The 27,316-nt window shown below is 41.8% G+C and overlaps 1 protein-coding gene across 4 annotated transcripts in view; it reads right to left on the reverse strand.

Moving 5' to 3' along the window:
• The window catches only part of NAV2 (neuron navigator 2), a 410,342-nt gene extending 384,751 nt beyond the window's left edge, over positions 1–25,591 (reverse strand). For 2 of the 4 annotated variants that reach the window (XM_090032864.1, XM_090032863.1), the window contains exon 1: positions 24,709–25,590. In XM_090032864.1, coding sequence (XP_089888990.1) covers positions 24,709–24,966 — 258 coding nt within the window. In that variant the 5' untranslated portion in view covers positions 24,967–25,590. Of the gene's footprint in view, positions 1–24,708 lie in introns of all 4 variants that reach the window. The other 2 variants (XM_090032867.1, XM_090032866.1) reach the window with 2 other exon arrangements.
• Positions 25,592–27,316: the final 1,725 nt, after the last annotated feature.

Raw genomic sequence — 27,316 nt, forward strand, 5'->3', positions numbered from 1 at the left:
TTTTCGGACCATAAGACGCACTTTTTCCCCCCCAAAAGTGGGGGGAAAATGAGGGTGCGTCTTATGGTCTGAAGGTGTGTGTCCCGGGGAGACGGGGCGGAGCTTGCCCGCGGAGGCGGCGGAGCCCGAGTGGGACATCCGCCGCTTGTTTAGACCGGAAGCTGGCGCCCGTGCCGGTGGCCGGGAGCCGGCAATAAAAATGGCCGGCCGGAACAGACGGGGCAGGAGTCCGAAGGAGGGACTCGCTGCCGTGGAGACTGAGGCTCCAGGAGGGGTGCGTCTTATGGTCCAAAAAATACGGTACATGTTTTTATGTTAGGAGTCTCTCCAGTTCATATTAAGTAACACGCATTCAGCTATCATCAGACAGCTCTGTGGAAATAATACAAGCAATTTGCAGTCCTCACCCAGCTGTGACATTAGCCAGGGACTCTTTTTCCAGGACTCCAGGTGGAATGAGGAAAGCCACATACGTCCAGAGAAAGACTCCTGGATCTTTCACTTGTCAGGTTCCTCCAGGATTGAGATGAAAGATCTTGGGTGCCCAAAGGCCAAGGAGTCAAACCCCGCCACACCAGAGTTGGTTCAAGACTCCTGTGCCACGCCAGGGCTGGGACCAAGAATCAGTGAGCCATACATGTTAGAGACAGTAGTAAACATTGCCATGCAACTGCTCAGAACATTTTCTAACCTTAATACTGGGCAGACTGAACTTGTACTAAGTGTCCAATGTAACAAGGCCTTTGGTTTTCCTGTCCTCCTGCACAAAAAAGGCCATTGCTTCATTCTTACTAAAATGGTGAGTGAAAAAAAATTATGTTAAGAAGTAATAAAAATATAACACAAAGAGCTGGAAGTCAGGGCTAGATCCTTGGAAAATTTATATTCATGGAGAAAAGGACTTTCACAAAAAAGCTCTTTCCTCTTAATCAAGTAAAACATAATAGTAATAATTGACAGCACGTAAGTGTTTTAGTGGCACAGTTCATTGATACATTTACCAGCTTGTCACTGCTCAGAGACTGAAGAGATATAAAAGAATGTAAGGTCAGCTAAACTGCTTCCATTTGAGAAGCATAGAGATAAATGTGACACAGAGAAGGGTGATAGTCTCAGACTAGCACTTTACTTAGATTTGCCCATGTAACAAAGCCACCAAGAAATTCCATGCAACGCCTTGTATAATATTTTGCAAAATTGTTTCAATCCTTTCTAAAGGACAGGTAAATTCTGCCTACAAGTGCTTATTGCCTCCAAAAATAGTTTTGTATGATTTTTTTTAATGCCCGAACCCATTTTTGTTTTCTAGATGAGATAATATGCAAGGTTTTAAGTTAGCTATACTGCAGGTACTTGCTACACGACAATGAATTATTTGACCGTATGGCAGGGGCTGTAATCTTCCACAGCATGCATGCACACTAATGATCAGCAGGTAATTTACTCATGCATCCACAAGGTAAGACTAAATGACAGACTGTCTCATCCATGAAGGGTACTTTATCTTGCCTTCATTCATGAAGGAAAATTATAGGAAGTCACCTGCCTAGAGGTTTCATTCTCTGGACAAGAAGACACTAATCAGTCTTCATGATGGAGATTTCCCCTTTCTCTCAGACCAGACACTACTTTCATATGTCTGTGTGCAATGAAATTAGCATTGATACCAAATGAATAATTATGCACTACCTTGTAAGATTTAAGAGAGTAATAAAAATACCAGCACTGTATAGTTCTGTCTAGAAAGGCTTGCTCACTTAAAAGGAACTGAAAAGATGTGGTTTCTTCCTTAGTTCGGTGAAGTTAACTTGAGATTAGTGACTCTTTTGTAACAACATTTAACCATTTTCTCCAAAAAAAACCTCAGCTGGGTACCTCATTCATGCTGCAGTATAATAAAGGACTTGAAGAGAAAGACTTTGGGTAGGACTTTACTCAGTCAAGGTTAATTTCACAGCAAAAAAATCTTACAATTCAATTAAGAGGGTACTCTGACTTCGATGGCATGTCAGGAGGCCAATTGTTTAGGGAAGGTAAGAAAATCTTGAAAGAAAACGTTACCGGTTCTACGAGGTTCTGATATAATGAGATTATGTTTGTCACAGTCATCTCTCACGCAGAATCTGCCCATGACAAGGTCAATTTCAAAGAGGGTGAGTATTAAAAGTTTATGCTACCACCCTCCTTCTCATTAAGTCTGTGTTAATTATTTCAGGGTAAAGTAAAAAATCCTTGATTCTTCAGCTCTTCATGCCATCAGAATGGATCACTGGTGGCAGCAATGCCAAGAACCAAGGAATTTCCTACTTCCATAATGATGACCCATGCCCGTGGCCTTGGGATACAGAAAATAAACAGTAATCTTTGAAATTCAGGACTGCGTGTATATTCTCACTGCTGACAGACCTCATCTTCTTTCACCATATCACATTAAGTTGGATTCAATCCTGCAAGGTGAGTTGCTTATCTATGTTCATCACCCTGCAGGATTTACCAGTTAGGTGGTAAGAGCCTTGAAGTGTAGACATGCCTATGATACACAACTATTGGCTGGTGATGCAGGAAGGGGAACAAATAGTTAAAAAAAGAAATAGAGGGCAGTCTTGGATAATGTAGTCTGCTCAGAATTATAAAACCTCCTTCTAAAGGAGTTAAGTGCACACCAGCCACCTACATTAACTGAGCTGGCACTTTAAACTATGCAAATTAGCCTAGCTACCATCCATTTGAGGTTATCATTTAACAGCAATGTTACAGATGATGTGAAGCACTGACCAAACCCAGATCTGCCACCTCAGCCACTCTGGAAAATAAAAGGAGAAAGGAGCACAAGCACTTAGGGAGAAATACTGCAGTGACATTAACAATTCTGATTTAAGGGGCACTTCCTTCACTCCTGTGATGGCTGAAGTCTACATGTGTGTAAAATGGCCAGGGCCTGGGCTTTTTTCTTTGAAGATGAGTTTATATAAACTGTTAAGCAGCATAGCAAAATTAGATAAAATGATCTGATTAGTCAGGGGGACAACAAACCTTCAAATCTGTCCCTTCTGCAGGGCTTTGTAATAAAGTGGGTCTGTCATTTAGTCAGACTTTAATTGCTGACCTAGCAGCACAGGGCTGACAGAGCCTGGAGTCGCTGCTAACTCTGATGGACCAGATGTACTCCATCTGCCCGTGGGCCTGATGTGGCCCATGGGATCCTTGCAGGTTCATATATTTGGCAGGAGGAAGAGATTACTTGCAGTGCAAAAGCCCACAGCCACAGCAAAACCCAGACATTGCTCTGCCACACAGGGGAGCAAAGAGTGCACAGGGTCACACCTGTGGACCAACCCCACACTGAATTAGGCCCGCAAACCAGCCCTGCATCACTCCTCTGGCCCACAGGGCTGGATAGGTTGAGCACCACTGCCCTGCACCAAAAAGCAGTTCTCGCTAGCCTATATATTGCAATGGAAGATGAGAGAGATTTTCTCTCTCACTCATTCCATAATTCAGTGCAAATTCCTCCTCTGTGAATAGCCAGCTTAGGAAGCAGTAAAGACGGCAATGTTTTATCTGGTTCAAAGAGTTGTGGCCAACTGATTAAGCTTCAGCACAAACCTGAAATTATACAGCAGCATCCCTGGTCTAGCAGGCAGTGTTTTAGGACTTTGCAGATTTGGGTTTTTTTATTTCAAATCCTCTGAATCTGGTTTAATTTTCTAGGGGAGCAGGAAAGCTGCTCCACCAGGGGAAATTAAAAGAAATTCTTGTGTTAAAAATAAAAATCTGAGTTTGCTGGCCTGACTGACAGACAAACCATGCCACAGGTACCACAACCAGGTTCTCAGAAACTGTGTATATAAGGATAGCATAATATCTACTGCAGAGTTTGTACAGCATGTAGGATGATCAGCATCCATATTACTACCTGGCCTTTGATACCCTGAAAAACATCAACATAAACATACTTGTCAAGTAGAAAAGAAATGTTACCCATCTTATTCAGAGAGGAAGAATAAAACCCAAAGCACAGGTACTTCTCCATGATCACACAGGGAATTGGCATCAGAGTGGGGAAATAAACTCAGGTCTCCATAGTCCTAGTGCAATGCCTTGCCTACTAGAACACCAAGCCTCATAAAACAGCTTCTCCAAAACTAATCATTCAGAATAGAGCCCTTGTAGGAGACAGATGGCGAGGGGAAAAGAGTAAAGGCATCACTCATCACTCCCTTCTCACCATCACCAGTTGTTCTGTATCAGAGAAGACCATCACCACTGTAGTGTTCAGTAAGGAAAAGATACTGCAACTCAGATCATTCAGTCCGGGTCTGTCCTTTGAATTTCCCTGTATTCAGGCATGCGAGTATGATCCTACCCTTGCAGAATCCACTCTGCTAGGACACATTAGATTTTTTTCCCCCTTTTTCTGCTCTGGACTTTGAAGAAAGGAGATTCTCCAGTCCTAAAATTATGGTGAAATCCCTCTGGAAGTAAAGTGAAATTGCTTGGCTGCAGATGCATTAATTGACCAGTAGATGGTACTGATAAGCAACACAATTAGTGGCTCTTACCCTACCCACCACTTCAGAAATGACTAAGCACAATGGTGTGCCAATGCCCCCAGCCACAAACCAGAATCCAAGTTGCTGCTGCAAGGGTGGCCCATTGCTAATAAGCCTTAGTGCCGACTTGTTTTCTGCAAATAGCAGGTGTTTCTGAATGGACAGGCAGCCTGCCCCTGCCTGAATTTTTCAAGACATGTTCTCAGGGGCACTCCCACAAAATTAGAAGTTTCTCTTTTTAAATGGGGATTCTGCATGCCGGAGCATGGTCCTATACCCACTCAGTTTTCCATCTCCTACACAAGTTAACTTTTTAGGAAAGCAACCAGAGAAAAAGTCCCTGTATTCTCCTGGGGAGAAGATGGGATTTCTATATGTGGGCTTTCTAAACTGTAGAGTATTTACAGACAAGGGCAGATATGAGTCTCTCAGGAACATACATGCAAATAAGTCTGTAGTCAAAGGGTTAAATTCTATAATATATCTGAAGTACATGGTCAAAAACAATATATGTCAAAGGGTCACAAGAGCTACCACCTCTAGTAAGTCAAAAGAACGTTAACTCTTCCCTGCTTTAGAGAAGGGAGAGGACAGTTTGTATCCTATTGCTTGGAAATAGGATCCTAGGCAACAGCTTCTCTTGAAAAAGCAAAGTGGTTTTGTTTTGTAAATTAAAGCAAATTCATTAGCATTCCCCTGGCATCCTGTTGCCTAGCAATTGGACATGAACTCTCCACTCCCTTCTCCAAACTAGAGAACACAACATATCTTATTGCCAGCTTTTCAGCAGCCTGTTTTTTGGCTAAGATTTTTAAGATGGAAATGAATGACCAGATCTTCACCCTGGCACTTTCCATGGTGGCTCACAGAGGAATACAAGGTGGGATCTAACACCCACAGTAAAATCCCAGTTAGATGGTTTTCCACTTATGCCCTAAGTGAGCCAGCCTGACCAGCACAGACAATCCCATAATGTGCACAGCCTCTCTCATTCTTGACTGGTCAACAATCAAATTAAACCAGACCATTTTAAACATTTTTAAAGCATGGTCTTTAAGGCTAGGGACAGACATTACACATAAACTGATTTAAGTGATCTGAAACTGGTTTAAACTTGTAACAGAACAGATATTCAGTGCACATAAACCAGTCTGAAAATAGCTGAAACTGGTTTGAGATAAACCTGGTTGAATGTAGTATCAGATTTAACTAATTTGGCTCAAACCGGTTTATGCAATGTCTGTCCCAGACCCCTTAATGGTTTTAGATGAACCAGACTCCCCCAGCATCCCGGCATGCTCTCTGGCTGGGTAGTGCTCTCTGCTCCACAGTAGGCCTGGCCTCTCCCCTCTGCTCCCTGACTGCAAATCCAGAGACTGAGGGCTGCTTCCCTCCCCCCTCCCCCTCACCATTCCCTGCTAAGCAGGAATTCCCCCCTCCCCTCTGCCTTGCTGAGGAGGAGTCTATGTATTAGCTAGCAGACCACATGCTGGCTAGGGTTGGTTCTGAATTAACAGATAGCTGGTAATGTCTTTATCTTGTTTTCTTAATGGGGTAATAAACACTGAGTTGGGGTGACAAACACTTATCAATTCCCTGCTGGGCTAATCAGAGAATCTCGGCCTGGCCTGGCCATGTCTCACTCAGCTCAGTACTGTGCAAGGGAAGGGGCTGCTCTAGCCGCCCCCAACTTCTAGCCTGAGCCACTGCAGGCATGTGCCTGAATTTCTTGGATGTCTGTCTGGTTACAAAACTGATTTAGCCTAGCCAGGTTAGACTAACCTGCAAAGACTGAATCAATTCAGGCTCAGGCTTTTTGCAGAATTATCGGAATATCACATGATTAGGAAGAACAAATAAGAAGCTGGGATAATCAGAAATAAGTTTCATTCTGGCAATTAATGTAATGGCCATGTAACAGACAAACTGGGAGGGTTCAAAAGAGGATGGAGGTAGATTATTCTCAGTGATGGCAGATGACAGAACAAGGAGCAACGGTCTCAAGTTGCAGCAAGGGAAGGTTAGGGTAGATATCAGGAATAATTTTCTCACTAGGAAGGTAGTAAAACACTAGAACAGGTTACCCAGAGAGGCGGTGGAAGCTCCATCCTGGGAGGTTTTCAAAACCCGGCTAGACAAAGCTTTGGCTGAGACAATCTAGTTGGGGATGGTTCTACTTTGAGCAGGAAGTTCAACTAGACGATCTCCTGAAGTCCCTTCCAACCCTAACTTTCTATGATTCTATATAGCCAGCTTCTTGAGCTCCGTAACAATTAGGTAAACAAGAGAGTAGATACAAGAAGACCAAGGAGGTTCTTTGATGGTCCTCTCTTCCCAAAACAGCACTTCATAAAGGAATTCCCAGCAATGTGAGGAACTGCTTCTGAAGTTGTACAACAACTCAAACTACCTCTTTTGATGGAGACAGTGTTTATTTGAATATGCACAGCCAGAAACTCCAATAGTGAAGAAAGATGAGCCAGACTATGTGAGACTTCTCTGTCCTAATCTCTACTGAAGGGCTCAGTTACCTAAAGCCTGCTTTGTGCCTCCCCAGTTTCAGACTAGCAACTGTCATAATCACTGCTCAATGAATGGCTGGACCTGTCAAATGTCATACTTCATCTCCCCTCTGTGTTCTATCTTTACGTCTGAAGGAAAGACAAATTGGACTTGGTAGGTGCATCTACACATGCCATTAGCATGGAGCAATAAACTCCAACACAATCACACCAGAGGTTATTGCTCCTAGACACTGCATTTGAATGTGTGCCCAGAACTACAGCACACTGAGCTGGGTTGGAGCAGTCCTAACTGGCAGGGGGCACAAGGGTTCAGCCTGGCAGCCTGAGGCTGCTCCAGCCTGGCTCAGCATGCTGTGGAGGGGCTGACTGGAGTACAAGGGTGCTCCAGTGAGGAGCTAGCCTGCAGGCAGCTCCTGTACTGAAGCCGCCTTGTGCCCCAACCAGCTTTGTCACCATCTACATGTGCGTTGTGGCACACTACAGATCTCCGCCATAAGACAGTACTTGTATTTGCATGTACGAACCTCCAGCGGAGTTAATTAGTTTCCTGCGGCCTAATAGGGCCACATGTGTAGACATTGGGACTTTACTACAGAGATAATTAGGCAGCTCTGCAGGAAACGTCTCATGTAGATGTGCCCCAGAGTCTTGGGAATGGGAGGATTTCTGACTCCAAAATTAGGACTGATGAACTTGGGAACCTTCTAAACACAATTAGGACTATATCTCCTTCCAACCATTACTACTGAATTAAAATCCACTAAGTCTGTATCAAAGTTGAAAGACAGTCACCGATATTACCTTTCCCAGCTTCCACAAGTTTCCCTGACTACATGGATAATGCAGAAAACCCATGGATATCCAGTTTCAGAAGTAGCATATGAGTACTTTCTGGAGCTGTTAGTTTCTTCGGGTTCCTTCAGCTATGCAAGCGCTCGTCGCTATTTGCTACTTACATGCTGCCAGAGATGTATACAACACTTGACAAAACATAATCAAACAAGATCACTGCTGCAAACTCCTTACAGTTTAAAAGATAGGTACTACATAAAGAACAATCTGTAGGAAACAAGCAGGTAGAGCTACAGCAATGAAGGATGAGGTAAAATGGAGGGCTAAAGGACAGAGATGAGCAGGGAGACAGAGGTTGCCTGATGCACGGAAGTAGAAAAAACATTTTACCACTAGGGCATACAATAACAAAATTAATACTCTGAGTTGGGAATTGGAAAAGGGGTCAAAGGATTAATTCATGAGAAGAGATTAAGCATATTGTAGAGTTCCAGAGCAAGTTTAGGAAGAAACAAAGACTTACAAGATCTGATAAGCCCCACAACCTATGACAAGACACAGACACTTATCACAGTATAAGGTATCAATAATACTGAGATTTTGAAACAGATATTTTCTTTATGATTTTCCCACATGCCGCTTGCAGTTCTAAAAAGGAGCCAAGAATTGGATGAAATGTAATCCAAGGGCAACACACCTAAAAATACTTTCAAGGGAAAAAAAGGTGGTGTGACTTGCAAAACATAGGGTCTCAGACTTATTTAAATAAAAACCTCTGTTTTTTTTCTATTATTTGCTTAAATAAATGTTCTCTTTATTATGTTTTCAAAATTATATCCAACTCTGTGCTTTGCAAAACTATAGAAGCTTAACATGTTTCCACAAACTATTTCAGAAAGAACAATTTTCAGATAAATTTAGAGGCTTGGAAGTAAGTGACAAGTGCTTGACTGAATTCCAGTTCTTGGTGAATGGAAAACCAGCAGCTTCCTGTTACAAAATGTACCAACAGTTCATGCCTAATAATACACAGAGAGCCTAGCAATTTATAGGAGTCAAATATAAATGTTTCTAAAAATAATATTTAACTAGTTTATTTTTAGCCAGGTAAACTTCTCCAAGGAATGAATCAGTATGTGGTTGTGTTTCTACAATTCAGCCCTAGAAAAAAGAAAACTGATGTCAATGGGCTACATTGTACTCTTACCCAAATGTAAGTCTGGCATATTTATATCAAAGTCATGGAAACAAAAGAAAGCAGAGCAAGGCCTTTAGGGTACTGACTTCAATGTAGCATCTCTTGATATATATCACAATAAAAGTGAAAACTTCGGCCAAAATGTAGGATTGCCAAAAACCAGAATGAAAAAAAAAAGGAATAATGGAAAAGGTCATGTATCATTGAAGGTCCAACAGCTGAAATAGTAAAAATAGGATTTTCTTAAGGTCTCCTCCTACGGTACTGTTTTCATATTATAAATTTAGGAAGTTTAACAACAAACTGATTGTTGATATCAATAAACCCAATTTGGTTGAAAAAATGGTAAAAGGCACCTATAGGCTAAGACCATTAAAATACTAAATCAATGTAAATGAGATATTATCTCACTTCCAGATTAATAATCTGGAGTCTAAGTTTATGTAGTACACTAAGATGTTCAACAAGCTGCTCACTTGAAAATAACTATGAACAAAACCAACTCTGGGTTTACAGAAGAGACTCAGCATAGGAATTTTCAAACCAAAAAAATCTGTAGCGTCTCTCACTTGGAACTGAGTACTATTAACCCCGTCAACAAAATTAGGGGGAAGCAATAAATACCTCCAGTTCAATTCTCTTCCATACAAAGATCAAAAAAAATTGAGTGATTGGGCATTTCAAACTTTATCAGAATAGAAAAATAGGACATTCTGAGGCCTCATTCCTTCTGGTACCTTCTAGGTACCTATTATCTTGGTATGTACGTGGTGAAAAGATAAATCCTGTTTCAGCAATTTCCTCCTTTAATTTCCTCTCTTAACTGAGTGACAAGTTTTAGGTAAATTATTCTGTTTGATGTGTGTTTTCTAGAGAGTTGCATCAAAAGGTGATAGTCTTAGAGGTCTGAGACAGTGGTCTTAGAGGTCTGAGACAATATAAAAGAAACCAGCTATGCTCACAACTACAGCCTTTTTACCCCCAACCATATCTACTGTGTGTGCCATTGTGATATTTTTAATGGAAGCATTGGCTTGTTTTTAATGGAAGCATTTTGTGGAAGAGCACAGGACGCTATTTTACAGCTGTATCTATGCACTGGATTGGCAAGCTATTAGACTGCTAGGAGTACTTATACAGGATACAGGACTAGTCAAGTTGACGCTCTGGTACATGCAGAATGCTCCTTGTTTCTGAGCTACCCCACTTTCACACCCTCACTGTGCACACATTAAAAGGATCTTATCCATCTGCAAACATTACTAGACTATGACGACCAGGTAACAGTGAAATGAAAGCAGAGATACAGCTAGAAAGATAAGGTACATGTGTAGATAAGTGGCTCATGAATTTAGTGCAAACAAGTATAAATTAGAAGGTTTGAAGACTAAATGAATGAGAGAAAGCAAAAATCATTCTTTTAAGCAGAGACTTTTTATAGATTATAGAATGAGTAAAAGATGTAAGAAACCCCTAAAATCTGTCAGAACAATGTACCCCTGCAGGTAGAAAGACAGACAGTACACTGAGGTGTACAAGCAGGCAAAGAGAACAACAACTAAGAGGAAATTATTCTTGGAAGAAAACTCATTACTGGTTTTGATCACAGCGGCTCCATATAGATCAGAATAAGCCTTATAGTACACAAGAACTGCTAACACAGTAAGTAGCAAAGACAGCAATAAATGCTAGGGACAATGCAAATACTATGGGACTTTAGTCATTGGGAAAATAGAGTAGGCAAGGGGAAAAATAGAAAACTGGTGCTTTCAGGGCAACGAGAATACAAAGAGAGCATGGTGGGTTCCACATTAGCTGTTACCACACAGGAAAAAGATCTGGGGTCGTTGTGGACAGTTCGCTAAAAAAATCGTCTCAGTGCTCAGCAGCCATCAGAAAGGCAAACCAAATGTTAAGGATATTTAAGAAGAGAATTGTAAACAAAATGGAAAGTATCATTATGGTCTCTTATAAATCCATGGTGCATTCACACCTTGAATACTGTGCCCAGTTCTGGTCCTCACACCTCAAAAAAGGTTATAGAACAACTAGAGAAGGGCACCAAGGATGAACAGTGATATGGAGGGGCTTCCATATGAAGAGAGACCGAAGAGGCTAGGCCTATTCAGTTTAGAAAGGAGATGCTTGGGGGGGGGGTTTACAAATTACTAAATGGTGAAGAGAAATTAAATAAGGATATATTATTTACTATTTCTCACAATACAAGAACTAGTGGGTCACAAAACAAAAAGAGATAATAAGTTTAAGACTAAAAAAAGCAAGTTCTTTTTCACACATTATATCATTAAAGTGTGGGACACATTGCCACCAGATTAGTCTAAACATAGATCTCAGAAAAGGCCTTTAAAATGATGTTTGCACAAAGTTTTTGTTACAATGTGCACATTGTTTTGTTTTTTTTTAAAGGGAACATTTCCTTGACCGGAAAATCCATCTCTCCACTGCAGGAATTAATATTGAGCTAGATTACAGCAATCTGTGCGTTTCTGACACTAATATATATCAGCTAGTGTTTTTCTTAAGAATGTTTTTCTTTAAACAACATTTTTTTCTGGAAAATGAAATGTAATTGCACATCCATAGAATATAATGTGCCTTCTATATTTTCAGGTTGAACACTGAAGATGGAGCCAATGGCTGTGTTACAAAAGTGAAGGGGAAGAGAAGTAAAAATCGATTGGCACAAATGCTTTAATATGCCAAGAGGAGTATGGTAAAGGTAGGGGAAAAAAGGAGAAAGCACATCAGGCAATAGAACAAGGTCTGCATCACCTCCTGGAATCTGCATCCAAACAAAAGAAATATAATGTTCATCAATTCATCGACACATTGGATCAGATACAGTTTATGAACATGGAGGCAGTTGCATGTCATATTCTTAATCATGCAACACATTATGGCCAGTTCATAAATGCAGACCACATTAAGAGACTGGAAAAGGAGTATGAGAAAGATACCAGTACTGCAGCTGCAGGACCATCAACCACATATGCATATTCTGCATCAGGTTCCCAAGAGCCACAAAGCAGTTACTTGTCTAGAAGTGCCATCGCTGCGATCTCTTGGGGAAAATGTATCTTTTGTCAAGAGGAGAAGACTTATCAAAAATTGAGGCAAGTTCGTACGTTCAATACTTCAAATATAATTATGGACCTTGCAAAGAAGGATGCTACCCTCCGATGCCATTTACCTGCTGCAGGTGATCTCATTGCTTTTCAAGGGAAATATCATCTGCAACGCTACTCAGAGTTTTTGAGAAAGTATCAGAAGACTGTTGATGTGGAAACTGACAGTTTAGCCAGGTTCAAAAAGAGATTGGGTAAAAAGGACATCAGCACCTGCTGAGCGTGAGTGTTAAGGGCACAGCCTCTGAATCAGAACTTCCTAGACCTTAAATACTGGAGGCTGTAAATGAGAGAGGAGCAGTGATTGAAAAAACAACCCTGGTCATACCCAGTTCACACTCCCTTTTAGCATCTGTTCTCTGCCACTGTGTGACTGGAGACTGGGCATGATGGACCTATAGTCTGACCCAGTAAATGGCAATTCTTAAGTTCTTATGTTCATATACATAAGCTTATTTAATTGAATTAAACCAGAAAGAGTAAAAGATGCTCCAGCAGTTGAGGAATAACCAGGGAGTGGAGAGACCTGGGCTCAACTCCCTGCTCACCATAGACAGACTTCCCACAGGACCTTCAGCAAGTCTCTTTTACCCTTTCCATGTCTCAGTTCTGTTTGTGTAAAATGAGGATACTAGGCCACCCTACCTCCAAGAAGTACTGCAAGGATAAATGTATTAAAGGTACTGAAACATGAAGATACTATGGTAATAGAGTCCTAGAAATAGCACAAATAGATGGAAAGTGGAATGTAAAAAGAGATGTTTATCTTAAAGAGTTTGAAAAAACACTCACCACAGGCTTAAATCTTCCCCGGAAGTCAAAATGTAAAATTCTATTGAATTCAATGGGTGTAAAGTTAGGCAACATTAGGCGCTTTTTGAAATCCCAATGTGAGAAATTCCACACGAGGATGGTTGAGCTGAGGGCAGTATATGTTTATGGTAACCTGCTCAGTTACTGGCATTTTGAAGGCCTGCCTCAATTTTACTGCAATCACAATGGAAATCATGATGAGTACTTTCTTCATCGTCCTTATAATGGATAGAGAACTAGCAGTGACTGAAAATGGAACTGGACATTGAGAGCAAGTGGCATTTTGTGTTTTCTAAAAACAACAAAAGAACTATATGAGTTTACTTTCTAAATCTTTCATCTTCAATATAAATGCCCAAGACCTTTGCACTTGGCAATAAATCATTAATATGCCTTCTGATAATCACTGTAAAAAGAAATTATTAATTATTTTCTTGGTTTCTGTGTGGTGATAAATAATTCCTGGAGCATTACACTGTAATTTGGTATTCATTAACATGTACTTATTCATGTGCTATCAAAATTGTTATCATAAACACAAGGTACAGTTTGGCTAGGGATACATAATGGCTTCTATTTATTGGTTCTCTTTGTGAATGAAGTTAATGGGAAATCTCTCAGAAAGAAAATAATAATGATAATTTTGCCTGGTGTTTCAAAAAAGTATTTCAGTGTATGTCTAACTTTAAAAATGTGAGTGGTTGCATTGAAGTCAGTGCTTTTAAGCTAAATGTGTGCTTAAATAAATCGTTGTTGTTATTTCTTGGTTATTTTTACACCAAAGTTAGCAATTTCTCTAGAAAAAGTCTGGCAATAATATTTCTTTTCTAATCAGTTTTCTTTTTCATTTTAGACATAGTAAAAAAATACTGATTTTTTGTTTCCTCCAAAGCAAAGAGTCACCTCCATTGTGTCTGATTCTGCTTTTAAGCATTACTCATTATGCCTGTCTCACCATAGTGTTAGTGCTAACTGTGGTCCAAACCTATAATCAGGTATATCCAGAAAATTTACACTAGCATCACTGAGATGCTTATGCACATATTTAAGTTCAAAATTTGACCTCAATACGAAGAGTTCCTTAATTTTGCTATTCTACAAGATGACCGTATTGTGACAGTGGAAAGTGTCACACACAACAATGGCTGTTTTTAGAAATGCGTATTGGAGATTAATTTCCCATTGACAAAATTTCTTCTCTTTATCAAGTTTTTTGATCAGTGAGAAGATAGTGTGGAGCTATAAACTGACTTTGATAAAATTACTAAAGAAACATAATAATAAGCAATAGTGTCTGAACTATAAATGTTCACATGGGTTGGTAACGGCTAAAGAACTAAGGCACCTGAGACCAAGGGACTAAACTAGCTTTGCTCACCAGCAAAGAGAACTAGGCTTTGAAAGTCTGTGACAAATACATCATTATTGGTAGAAAGCAGCAGATCACCAACGCTACTGGTGGTTCCTCCTCTGCCAGCACCTGTGGGGCCTCTACCCAGGACTAGGAACATGGTCTGCATGTCACTGTCTTAGCAAATGAAACAACTGGGTGTGTGTTGGGGGTACGCTATGAAGTACTTGAGGGGGCAGATAAGAGCTGCAGAAGGAGATAGGGTCAGATGGAAAGCATCAGGAATCCAAGCATAATCAGTGATTTCTGGGTCTGAGGAAGCTAGGGCCAGAGACTATATTGGGGCATCAGGGGAGGAAGAAGAACTAGATGCTCCACAGGGAAGAGACTGGCATTTGGATACCTTGGGCACCAGACAGTGCTTCAATCCATGCTCAGGTCCCTCATCCGTTGCAATCAACCACTTCTGTGCATTCACAAAGAAGGACTGGACTGGAATGGACAGGAAAGAAGAACGGATGCCTCAAGGCCACTATCTCCAACAAAATGAGTCAAAGGGTGGTGATGGTTGGAGACTCCCTTCTGAGAAAGACAGAAGCCTCCATTTGCCAACATGACCCAAAAGCTCAGAAGGAGGGCTGCATACATGAAACATAAACTCATGTCATTGCAGACAGGTTGCCAAGACTCATCTGGCCCTCTGAAAGCTCACCTATACAAATTTTTATCAGTACTGTCAGGTGTCAGAAGCAGCTATAAGGGTGTAAGGAACACAAGTCAAAGTGGTCTTCTCATGAGTCTTTCCAATGGAGGACAAAGGTCCAGGTAGAGATAGACACATCTAAAGGCAAATACTTGACAGCACAGTGCACAGATGGAATCAAAGTATATTGCACCTGTTAGACAAATAAGTGGTTTTAAGTGCCTAAGTGTGATTCAATTCCACCATACTCCCTGAAAAACCATTACTACAAAAAGGGGGTGGGTCTTCCTTCCTGTTTTTTGTGACTCAGTTGCAAAGGTCACATGATAGTGCGTTACAAAAGTAGAAACATTAGTTGATTTTTATGAACTTGAACAGGTCAGAATAGTATCTGGTCCAGGGTATCTGTCTACAAAAGAGCTTTGGTCTCCTTGACCTCATCTCATGAAAGAGGGGTCCTGGACTGAGACAGAGGCGATGAGACAAAGAAATGTAAGAATACACTAGGACACTTGACTCACCAACCTAGTGAGGAGGGATTTAAGTGGGTCTTAATTGGAACATCTATAAGAGCAAAACTTGTCCTCTTGGGAAGGAATTTTTAGAGAAAACAGAGTTCAGAATAGCTGGAAGTACTAAAATGCACAATGACAAATTAAGTTAACAAGGAAGAGAGATGGGAAACATAGTAAAAGAACAGTATGGCTGTATCAGGAGCCTTTAATGACCTGAAAATCAAAAAGAAATCACAAAAAAATTAAAACAAGGACATAGAGCTAAGCATGAATATACAAAAATAGCACAGAAATCAAGCTTACTACTCCAGAATGTTTATGGACGTATTTTTCACTTGCTGTTTATATCTAGCTTATTTTAAGCATCACAACTTCACTTGTGTTCTAAACCGCAGAAAGAAAGCAAATGAAGGTAAGCAAATGAGGGTAGATTTCTATGTGCCTTTTCTACATGCTGACTTAACAGCTAGCCACTCTCCTTACTTTTATGTACTTTATTCCATAGTCAATCTCATAATATTGAGCATGGGATTTTATACCTGCTTCATAACGTGGTGGAAAAATATGCCCCTTGAAGAGGTAGGGGGCTAAATTTCTGCATTGTCTGCATGCAGCACAAAAAAAGATTAGAGCTATTCAAGGATTTGGGGATGCTGGCAGCCTCTTAGCAGGATCTTGCATACCTTGGGCACCAGACAGTGCTTCAATCCTAGTCTAGGTTGGAGTAAAAAGCTGGTATCTCCTAACAGGTGCCAGTTGTGGGACTACCACATATTCTATCTCAGGGGTGGGCAAAATATGGCCTGTGGGCTGGATCTGGCCTGCCAGTCACTTTCTTCCAGCCCATGGTGCCCCCCAATGACTTGCACCCCCTCCATCCTAGCCACCCACACGTACAACCCCACAACATACCCTACTGGACTTCGCTCCCACTCTCTTGGACAGAAGGGCTTAGCCCAGGCAGCAGCTTCTGGGCGAGACTCCCGCTCGCTCGGGGCAGCAGACAGGGAGTGGAGTTGCAGCTGGGTGGAAGCGGGAGTGCAGCGTGGAGCCTGCACCCAGAGGGGCACCGGGAGCAGAGAGCTCAGCTGGGCAGGGTGTGGGTGTTTAGGTGGGGGTGTAGGGACCCTCCACACACTCCCCTAATGGTGTGCAGCAGCAGGTGGGGAGGTCAGAGTGCTTGTGCCTGGCACAGGTGCCCAGTGGGGCGAGGCTCCAGCCAGTGCTGCTTGGGGGGAGGGAGCAGAGCCTGCCCTATTCCTGGGGCTCCATGCCACATGCCTGCAGCTCCAGAACTTGCAGAGGGGGGAGCCCCACACTACAGCCTGCTGCTTCCCCCACTCCCTGCTGCACAGGTCCCCGCACTCTGCCGGGAGTGCAGAAAGCCCCAGCCCCTGCTTCCCCTCCGAGTCCAGCATGGGGCTTCCCTGCTACAAGTGTGGAGCTGCAAGTGCGCAATGTGATAGACATAGCCAGTGCTGCACGGGGGGCAAGAAGCACCCCCAGCAGAGCCTGCCCAGCCACTTCTATCATGGGGACTCCACGCCGTGCACCTGCAGTTCTGCACTCACAGTGGGGAAGCCCCATGCTGGACTCCACAAGGAAGCAGGGGCTGGGGCTCCCACCACTCCCAGAAGAGTGCAGGAACTTGTGCAACAGTGAGCAGGGAAAGCAGCAGGCTCCAGTGTGGGGCTTCCTCTGCTGCGAGTTCTGGAGCTGCAGGCATGCGGCATGTAGCCCCGGTGATAGGGCAGGCTCTGCACTGTCTGGAGCCACTCCTACACCAGGCATGAGAGCCCTGAACTCCCTGCTGCTGCTGCTGCCAGGCAGTGGAGATTTCCTGCCGTAGGGAGAACGTGTGGGGGTCCCTACACCCCCCACCCTCCCTCACACCCCACACACTGCCCCCACAATCTCCATCTACATTTACATATACCCCAACATACTCTATGTCCCCTACACAGCCACAACCTCAACCCCCCCCACTCCCACACCCCACCACAAACACACACACACACACACACACAATATAAGAGTGACACTTTATTTTGAGTTATTATGAAATCTCTTCTATATGCAATACACAATCACAAGTCATGACAAATATTTTTTGTAATAAAATTAAAATATATTATAGTAGGTGTTTGACTTTTAGTGTATGATTTGCATTTTTTCTGGTTCTAAGATGGCAACCTCCCCCTCCCAAAAGCAGTATGGAGGGGGAGGACAGCAAGGAGAGGGACTTGTGGTGGCAAAGGTCAGGGGTTTGGGGGCAGGACTTCTGGTCTCAATGTGGCGACCAGGGGGCAGGGCAACTGTCAAGGGGCAGGGCTACCTATGCAGCCTGCAACAGCTTGCAAAACTTGTTAAGCAGCCCTCTGCCCAAAATAATTGCCTTCCTCTGTTCTATCTTGCATTATTTTATCTTCTCTTCAGCCTTTTGAATCAGAAGTCATAGGCAAAATGGCAGAATCAGAGAGACAACGGTGCAAACTGAATTACCAATAAATGAAAGACATAAAAGGAATAAGAAAAATGTTCTATAAATATAACAGAAATACAAAAAAGATGAAGGTCCGTTGCTTAATGGGAAAGGAGAGTAACAAATGACACAGAAGGATGAAATGTTTAATAACTTTTTTTGGTTCAGCCTTCATCAAAAAAGATTATTTTTGAATTCATGCTTCACACAGTTTTAACCAGCAGCTTTGAACACAAGCCAGAAAGGAACGGGGGATAGGTTAAAGAATATTTAGTTAAGTTAGATGTATTCAAGTCAGCAGAGCCTGATAAAATTTACACTAGAGTATTTAAGGAATAAGCTGAAGTAATCTCTGAACCATTAGCAATTATTTTTGAGAAGTCACTAAGGATAGGTGATATCTCAGAGGACTGAAGATGGGAAAATCTAGTACCTATATTTTAACAAAGGGAAAAAAAGAGGAAGAAGGGAATTATAAAACAATCAGCCTAACTTTTTAAAAAATGCTGGAATAAATTGTTTAATAAGAGATTTATATACCCCAAGAGAATGATAAGGAACATCCAGCAGGGAGAAGTCAAGAAGAAATTGTGTCATACCAATCCACTTCCTTTCTTTTCATGGGGAAACCTCCATAATAGGTAAGAAACAAGAAAAGTTTCTTACCTAAACGTAAGTTTCTTACCTAAAGGCAGCTTTACAACTGACTCCAAAAAATGCATATAAAAGGGTAGTTACCTGTGCCTACCTGTCAAAGTGGAAGGATATAATAAGTTCATACTCAGAAGACAGTAAGACTACTGCAGTTGTCTGTCCTGGGTCCAGTACTAGTCAGTAGTCCATTAGTTGACTTGGAGGATGGAACAGAGAGTACGCTTACAAAATCCGAGGGTGAAAGAACCCGGGAAGGAACTACTGGCAATACAGAGGACTGGATTAGAATTCAAAATCATCGTGATAAATTAGATGAAAGTATTTCAGTAAGATTAAACATGTCCTTCTTGAATTTCAAGTACTACACTTAAGAAGGAAAAAAATTAAGTGTAGAAAAGCAAAACAGAGAACATTGCACAAAAGAGTACAGGGATTACAGTGAAGAAGAAACTGAATATGAGTGAACAAGGTGATGTTGCTACAAAAAGGAGAAACTCATTCTGTGGTGTAATAACAGTAGTGTCTATGTAAAATATTGGTGGCTCTTTCTGGCATTGGATGAACCCCAAATGAAGTACTGTGTTCAGTTATGAACACTTTGAAGACAGTTCAGGGTGCAAGAAGAATAAGAGTTTTATAAATCCCATGGGGGAAAAGTTTAAAAATTGTATTTGTAAAGTCCAGAAAGGGGCCGATTAAGGGAAATCATGACAGGAGTCTTCAAACATGTAAAAGAGAGGCTGTTCACCTGTTCTTCACATTTCCCTTTTTTTTTGCAACAAGAGAAACTTTTGAAATACAAAGATATTTAAGCACTGGAACAAGCTATTTTGGGCTGTTGAACAGTCACTGAATGGACTTGATCTTGAACCTTAGTCCTGACTCAAAGCAACAGGATGAACTAAATGACCTCATCTGGTCCTTGCCAACCCTATTTTTTTTATGATTACTGTGATTTATCAGACAATGGCAGATAGGTTCTTAATATGTTCTCTCCATAGAATTAAGAGAGGACAACACAAGAGCAAAATAATTAAATTGAGAGCCATCTTTTATAGCTAACTAGTATTCCTAATCACAGTACAACAAAGTTATAACAGGTTGAGGTCAACATTTGTTTCCTCAGTCTCATTACAGAACATTTGACATACTGTCTGTACCTGCAGTACCCCCAAAATAATTTAAATCCACAGAGATTTCCATCTTAAGACACTAGTAAAAACAGCAGTTCCTAAAACACAAATGAATCTTTACACAATAACTAGTGAATGCCATTCTGTATATGACAGATCCCTATCTTGCTATCTGTTACATGGAAGTTTCTGTGGTAACACAGTTAAATATTTCCAAAACAGTGCTCTCTATATATGGGTAGAATTTATGGGTTGGTGTTTCAAATTGGACAATTTAGGTATCAGTTCAAAAGGACAGACCCATTGCTCATTCTGCAACAAATTCAACATAGAAACATGATTGGAATGTACAAATCAGTGAAAATACAAAGACACTGCTGTGGGGCATCAACTTACAGTGTCAAGGTGAGTGAGTTTTGGAGCTTTCTTTGGAAGGTGCCTCTAAAATGCACTAAACATTGCTTTTCTAAAGTGTGGTATTTTAAACAATATCTTTAAACAATACCTTATTTTATATGACATTAACTATAGGTAAGACTGGGAAGCAGATGATATTATCCCCATTTTGCACATATGATAATGAAGGAAAACAGAGAATAAGGCCAAAATCTTCAAAAGTGGCTGCTGATTTTATGTTCCCCCTTGAAATGCCTTGATTTTTAGAGTTTTGGCATATGACACAAAATAAAGTCTGCTGTGCATATTGGGTTCAATGTGCACCTGCTTTCTGGTAGTAAAAGCTGGGGAAATGGGCATAATTATGTAGATCTTTTTCCAACCCTCTTGGCTGCTTCAACATATCCTCCTCAATGGCCCAATCAAAACACCTGTAACTCCTCAGTGCTGTCAGGGTGGGAAAATTTCATAGCTAGTTTCCTCCTGGTGTTCTCCATCTGTCATGGCTTTGCTCAGTGTACTAGCAACCTCCTGAGTATACGGTGACTGAACAATTTTGCTTAAGTGGAAGGATAAGGGGGTTAGTCTGTGAATGTGGAAACCTGTCTCTCTGTGTCTTCACGCAAACTTCCTGTGTGGCCCTAGACAAGTCACATACAGCAGTGGTCAGCAACCTTTTTTAAAGCTGCCGGTCAAAATGATCCAGTTCAGGGCAGAGGCAGGTAAATGGGTAGGTGCCCAACTGTCACCCCTGTGTTTCCACTTGGTAGCATAGGGAAAATGTCTGCTGCTGCCTCTTCTTTCTATGGCACTGACCACAACCAAATCCCTGTGCTGCTGAATGTCGCATCAAATGGTTTTTCAGGCCAGATCCAGGCTACAGACTGTAGGTTGATGATCTCTGACTAGATCCACAGAAAGACTTAGCTATCCTCAGTGGACTTAGGTAGATTTTAGATACAGAAAACCAAAATTCTTAGCCTTAAAATCCCACTTGGGTGCTGACTAATCATGTAAAAACCTGAGACCCAGTCTACATTATGCTGGAGCTCTTTAGTGGAAACATGGTGGTAGAAACTTCTGCTTTTCTACCTGCCTGAACAACACAATCTCTATAATTCTGACAAAATGGATTGGGAAAGGAGGTTTCTGGCAGTGGGCAATCATGACAAAACATGTAAACTAAGCCTAGGTTTTTGCCACCAAAGTTCCTTAGGCACTTAGGGCATTTATAGACATGCTCCTGGAGGCAGAGGAGGTACTTTAATTAGTGAGCTACACTAATTAAAAGCGCCCGAGCATCCCCACGCTGAAAAATGGCGGCAGGGTGCTTTGAACTAAAACTCATTGAACGAGCTTTAGTTTAAAGAGTTCTACTGCCATTTTTCAGCGTGGGGATGTTGATACATGTGACATTGGAGGCTGATGGATCGCGTTAATCTCTGTGTTCCAGCAGACTCGATTAACTGAGTCTGCCCCAACACACTGGATTTACAGCAGGTCGGAGTAGCCTTGCTGCATGTCTATAGAAGTCCTTAATGTTCTGCTTCTGGGCATGCCCAAAAATGTCTCAGTCTTGACATGACTGAGCAGCTTGTTGCATATTCCATGTGAATCTCCTATTGGGAAACAATCAAGATTCTTTAATGATCCTAAAAGACCTAACCCATTAAGTATGCTTTAATTTAGGAAAAGATTCAGGGCTGTACATCCCATCTGCAGGTCGGCATCAAAGAGGGGAAGATTTAGACACGTCCCTCTCTTCAGTGGTTCATAATGGCTGACTTAAGCTGCTCCCTGATCAGCATGCATGGATATCATAAACCCCATTCAGAGACCTATGTATTATACAGAGATTTAAGGCATCTATCTCAGAGCTATGCATTCCAGGCTCAAGGCCAAAAGCTAGGTGGTGTGATGCTTAGCTCTGTGGATCTGACCCCTAGTCTCTTTGTTTTAGTTCCCAGTAATGAAAGTTATAATTTAAGACACTCCCTTACTTGGAAGATGTCAGGGGTTGTGAATTGAGAGATGGTCCCCTCAGCTGGTAAGATAGTTGGAGACACTAGTGATTAGTTGGTAAGAGATAGACAGAGGGTCCGCAGAGGTTGCTTACTGCTCAAAGATTAAAGTTGTTGTCTTTCTCATTCATTGCACAGTATGCCTGTATTTATTGAACCTGGTTATCATCATTACATTCCCTGTCCCAAAAAAAGGATGACAATGGAGCTCTCCTACCTCACAGTGGGACATTTATTAAAGATTACAAGGTGCTCCAGTACTACAGTAATGGGGGCAATGAGTACCTACGATACACAGATAGCCATGGATACGGCTGTTCATGCTGGATCTGGGAACATTCTAGAGATCTTTAATTCTGGTGTGATGCTGAAGAGTCAATATCCTCTGTACCTGAATGCAGCTTCAGGTTTCTTGGAGGACAATGCTCATGTTGATGACATGCCATCTGGTAGGAACAACCTGTATAGTGGGGGAGATCCCTGGGTATAGACCACCACTCTGAATTAGTACTGAGGGGCAGCACCAGAGTGGGAAGAACAAGCAGAGCATAAAAGATGTGTGATTAGCAGAGATCGAGCCAAATGAATCTCAATATTAATCATATAGGGACCATTCCTAAAATGTACTAGCCATCTGATGAGATTTCCTGCTGCGGACGATAACAGCACGTGTTCAGCTTGTTTTTCACTGAATATGACAATAAATTATCCAAAAATCAATAAGTACTGCCTTTTTGCCCAAATTGTACCCTGTTCGAATATATAATTCAGTTTCGAGTAACTTTCCGCAGCATGATATAAAAAAGGCATTTAGCCTCACACCTGTATTAGGGTTAAAAACATACTATTCTCTCCTACGTGTATGCCCCATGATATGAGCAGCCCCTTTGTGCTTAACTTATTATTTTAAATAGGAGGAGATACATAAATAATAATCATTTATGCAGGAATGAAAAATCATATGCAGAAACCAGACAGAGAAAGAAAAACATGTGCTGAGATTTTGATGACATTTCAGGTTTAGAGGGAAAAACTGAAGTATAAAAAGAAATAGCATTTGTCTCTCTTGTAAGTGCATGCTATCTGATGCAAAGGTCAGTGGGCTTATTATCACCACCTTCACATCAGCAGTAGCTAGTCTCCCTTTTTTGCTTTCGCTCCCTCAGGAATGGGTACAGTTAGCTTAGTCTGGTCCGACTGGCCTGATACATTACCCTGTCTATAAGCAAAGAGAGCACATCATACCCTAAAACACAGGGCAGGAGGCCAAATACAGCAGTTACGCTATTGCTAAGAGAATAGGTTAGGAGGCTACAGACTGAAAAATCTAGGTGGCTGGGATGACCCAGGAGTCCTGGAGGGGGAAAAATTAACAAATAAAAAGCAAAGATCTTCCAAGTCGGCACCAATGCAGCTGTACTGCCTTTTGCCAGGTTCAGATGCCTGTGAAGACAAGTACATCCTAACATGTAGGGCTGTTTTCAAAACATAATCACACTGCTACACAGAAACCTCTATGTAATAATCAGTCCAGTTTGCTGCAGTAGACCATCTGCTTTGCTCGTGCTGTAGTACGCGAACACATACTATCTGCTTACGCTGCTATTGAGCATATTGGGGCATCAGCAGCACATAGGCAATCTGATCCATGCTGAAAATGTTAGTGAGCTGACTAAAATGAAAGGAGCTGAGGAACGTAATTTCTTCTCTCCAGACAGAAAGCAACATACTTGGAGAACAACAGAGATGTGTATTCAAGTAAATTGCATATTACAAATAAGAGCTGTATCTATGATTCACACACAGTATAAAGATAGAAAATTCCACTTGACATGAATTTCCTAGATAAGACTGTTGCAGTCAGCTGTACTATCTGACAGTGATACCATACTGTCTGTATGTAGCAGTTCACTGCCCCCAAAAAACCTCCCAGTCCTCCCCCAAATGAACACAAATACAAAACACAGAAATACCAAGTACTCTAAGACACATACTATCAAAATTACAAAATACACCCATTAATTCCACCATCACAGTTCAACACATAATGCAGAACACACCCACCACAATCACCACCACCAAAAATACAAAGCACGCACCCCAAAACTAACATCCTACCACCTCCCACACACAACCCTGCAACATAACACTCACTACATAAGCTAGCACAAATACAAAGCAAACAACCTCCCCACCCCATGCCCCCACCCCCAACAAAAAAACCACAAAATCAGCCCTTTACCAAACCTTGTGCTCTCGGAAATGTACAACCTCCCAGCCACCCCAAAAACACCCCAGTAATACACACCAACATATCCCTCTACCACCACCATCTGCTACTCATCCAAAATGCCACCCCCAAAAATTCTATAATGCTCCAAAGAAAAAGCATCCTCCCATATTCCCCTTATGCCCCTTTTTCTAACCTGCATATCAAATCCATTCTCTACAGGGCTATTCTTCCTTGGTGGGAGTCCATCTCCTGCATTCTCATGTCCAAGAGGAGACTTGAGGGGTATCTGGCTGGAATAGGATGGCTTGGTGACCTCCACCTTGTTCCCAAACTTCAGGTAACAGGGCTGAGGAATGGTCCTGGCCGTCGGCACATGTAGGATGGGAGCAGCGCTGTGTACAGGTTTAGGTAGTCCTGATTTCATTTTGGAGGCTACCAGGATGGCTGGCATTTTCTCTTTCTGCTTTCCTAACACGTTTCTGTCAGCAGCAGCAACAGTAGTAGCAGCAGCAGCCAGGGAGACAGAAAAGACACGTTTGGGAAGCTGCTACGCTTAGGCAGCCCTGCTTAGGTCTGGATGCTTCAAAAACTGCTTATCAAATACAAGAATGAAAGAAAAAGACACTGTTTAGCCTAAAATACCTCCCAGCGTCTTGTCAGCCTTCCACCTGTTTCCTCTATTTTCTTTTTAAATTCTTAACTACTGTCTTCCTTCCTTTCCTCTTCTATTGCTACTGCTATTTAACTTGTTCTTGCCTTTCACTGGCTGACTCCTATAATTTTCTTCCTTGTAATAGAAGACTTTTACTTCATTATCTTGTCACCGCATCTCCAAAGTGAGGCAGCCTTTTGGAATAAAAAAAGGACCTGCTGCAGTATATGCCTCCTGTTCTGTGCCTGTGTGTGCGAGTGCGTGCTAGAGACAGAGAGAGAGGCAGAGAGAGCAGGCAGGATTTCCAGCTTAAGATGTCTTTTCTTCAGTCTTAGCCAAGAAGCAGATGTAGCTCAGTGTGTTAATGACTGATGCCCTTGGATATGAGCCTTAGAGAATCAAGCTTCTTAGTCTCAATATCTGTGAGCAAGACAATGATGCTGAAGCAGAAGGAGAAATGTCCATGGATGACATTTAAATGATAATAAAAAAAAAAATGCCAGTTGTAACAAAATTCCCTGGCTCCTCCAGTACTGATCATGAAACCTCTAGGAAAAATTCAGCTGTCAAAGAGGAGGGAAAGCAGCCACCACCTCATTTTAAACATCAGCCCTGAAACAGGTTTCAGCACTGAACTGCTAAAATATCGTGTGTGTTCGAGGCAGCCTGCTGCTCCTACACCAAAGAAGGCTAGAGAGATTAGCTGGTGGAGGAGAAGGTTGCAATCTGACAGTACAGTAAAACAGTGCGGCTCCCTGATTGGTCCTCCCGACTCAAATCAGAAACAAAATATCTCTGCAAAAGAGGAGTGGCTTCAACTGGCAGGAAACTCCATGACTGTGCTCAAGTACAAAGCAGGATCTGTAACAGCTCTGCTGCAGCACTTACTGCGCTTCGCTAACAGCAAGGATGCATTACAGACTGCACAGAGGGAGTTTCCTAGCCATTTAGAGAGAGAAAAAAAGCATAAACATTTTCAAATTAAAACCACATGACGCTGAATCATTACTCAGTTTTTACTCACTCTTCAACCAGGAAAACAACCACTGGAACTATCAACGGGAATTGGTCTGACTAAGGTCTGAATAATTTAACCCTTTAGTAGGAACACTCTTGAATGTGTACGGTAGCTTTCATTTCAGGACTTGCAAGGGTAAATCAGTGACAGAGTTATAGGTTTTCCTCTCTGTCGCTCCACAGGGAACAAGCTGCTACAGGCTCCCTGCTGTGGAGGCTTGGAGCTTTAGCTCACGCTGACCCTTATGTTTTTGGCTGTTGAGGTCTCTGCTTCAATCCCACTGTGTTCTCTAAAATAAGCAGGGCTCATTGGTCCCATTTTTACAGATAGGCTAACTTGAGTGACTAATGCTCAGGTCCTCAAAGCCCAGAGTTCCAACATCAATTTATAATTTTTAAACATCCTGTAATAAACTCTACAGCCTTAAGTTAGGTGCCTAAAATCTACGTCTCGAGTTAGATGTCTCAGAATGGGATCCATATAAGCCAGCACAGGAAGAAATGCTGAAGTCATGGATGTACCTTGAATCACATCCCACACCACACCTCAAACCTCTTTCTGTGCCCTACTCTTCCAGCTCACAAGTCTCAGCATAGATCCCTTGCTTGAAGGTAGTCTTTCAAACACTAAGCAGAGCAGGACCTGGGGGCATGAATGCCATCAGGCTGCGGAGAGAATCAAACCCAGGTGTCCACACACCAGGGGCTCGAATCACTGAACTCTTAAATAAATGGAAGCGAAGCGGGAGGAGGGGGAAAGTGGAAGTGTCAGCAAGCCAGGCAGAATTAGGCAACAAGGGCAAGACTGCAATTGTGGATTTAGGCAGCTATAGTAGAAGATAGGAGGAATTTAGGAGCTTAATTCCTTTAGTGTTTCTAGCCTTAAATGATTTGCCCAAGGTTTGATAGTATTTATATGACAGAACTAAAAATAAATAAATAAAACTCTTATTTCCTCTTTTAATCACACTGTCTGCTGTCCACACCACATTTCTATGTGATACAGGCCCAATATTCTTCTTCTTTGATCAAATTGCAACAGTTCAGATGATGTCAGAGTATTCTTGAGATATTTTACATTAACTCGGTCATATATAAGCACATGCAAAGCCTGTACACACATCATTTTAAT

This window comes from Crocodylus siamensis, chromosome 2 (assembly GCF_052110815.1).
Source record: "Crocodylus siamensis isolate JL-2025a chromosome 2, ASM5211081v1, whole genome shotgun sequence".
NCBI lineage: Eukaryota > Metazoa > Chordata > Crocodylia > Crocodylidae > Crocodylus > Crocodylus siamensis.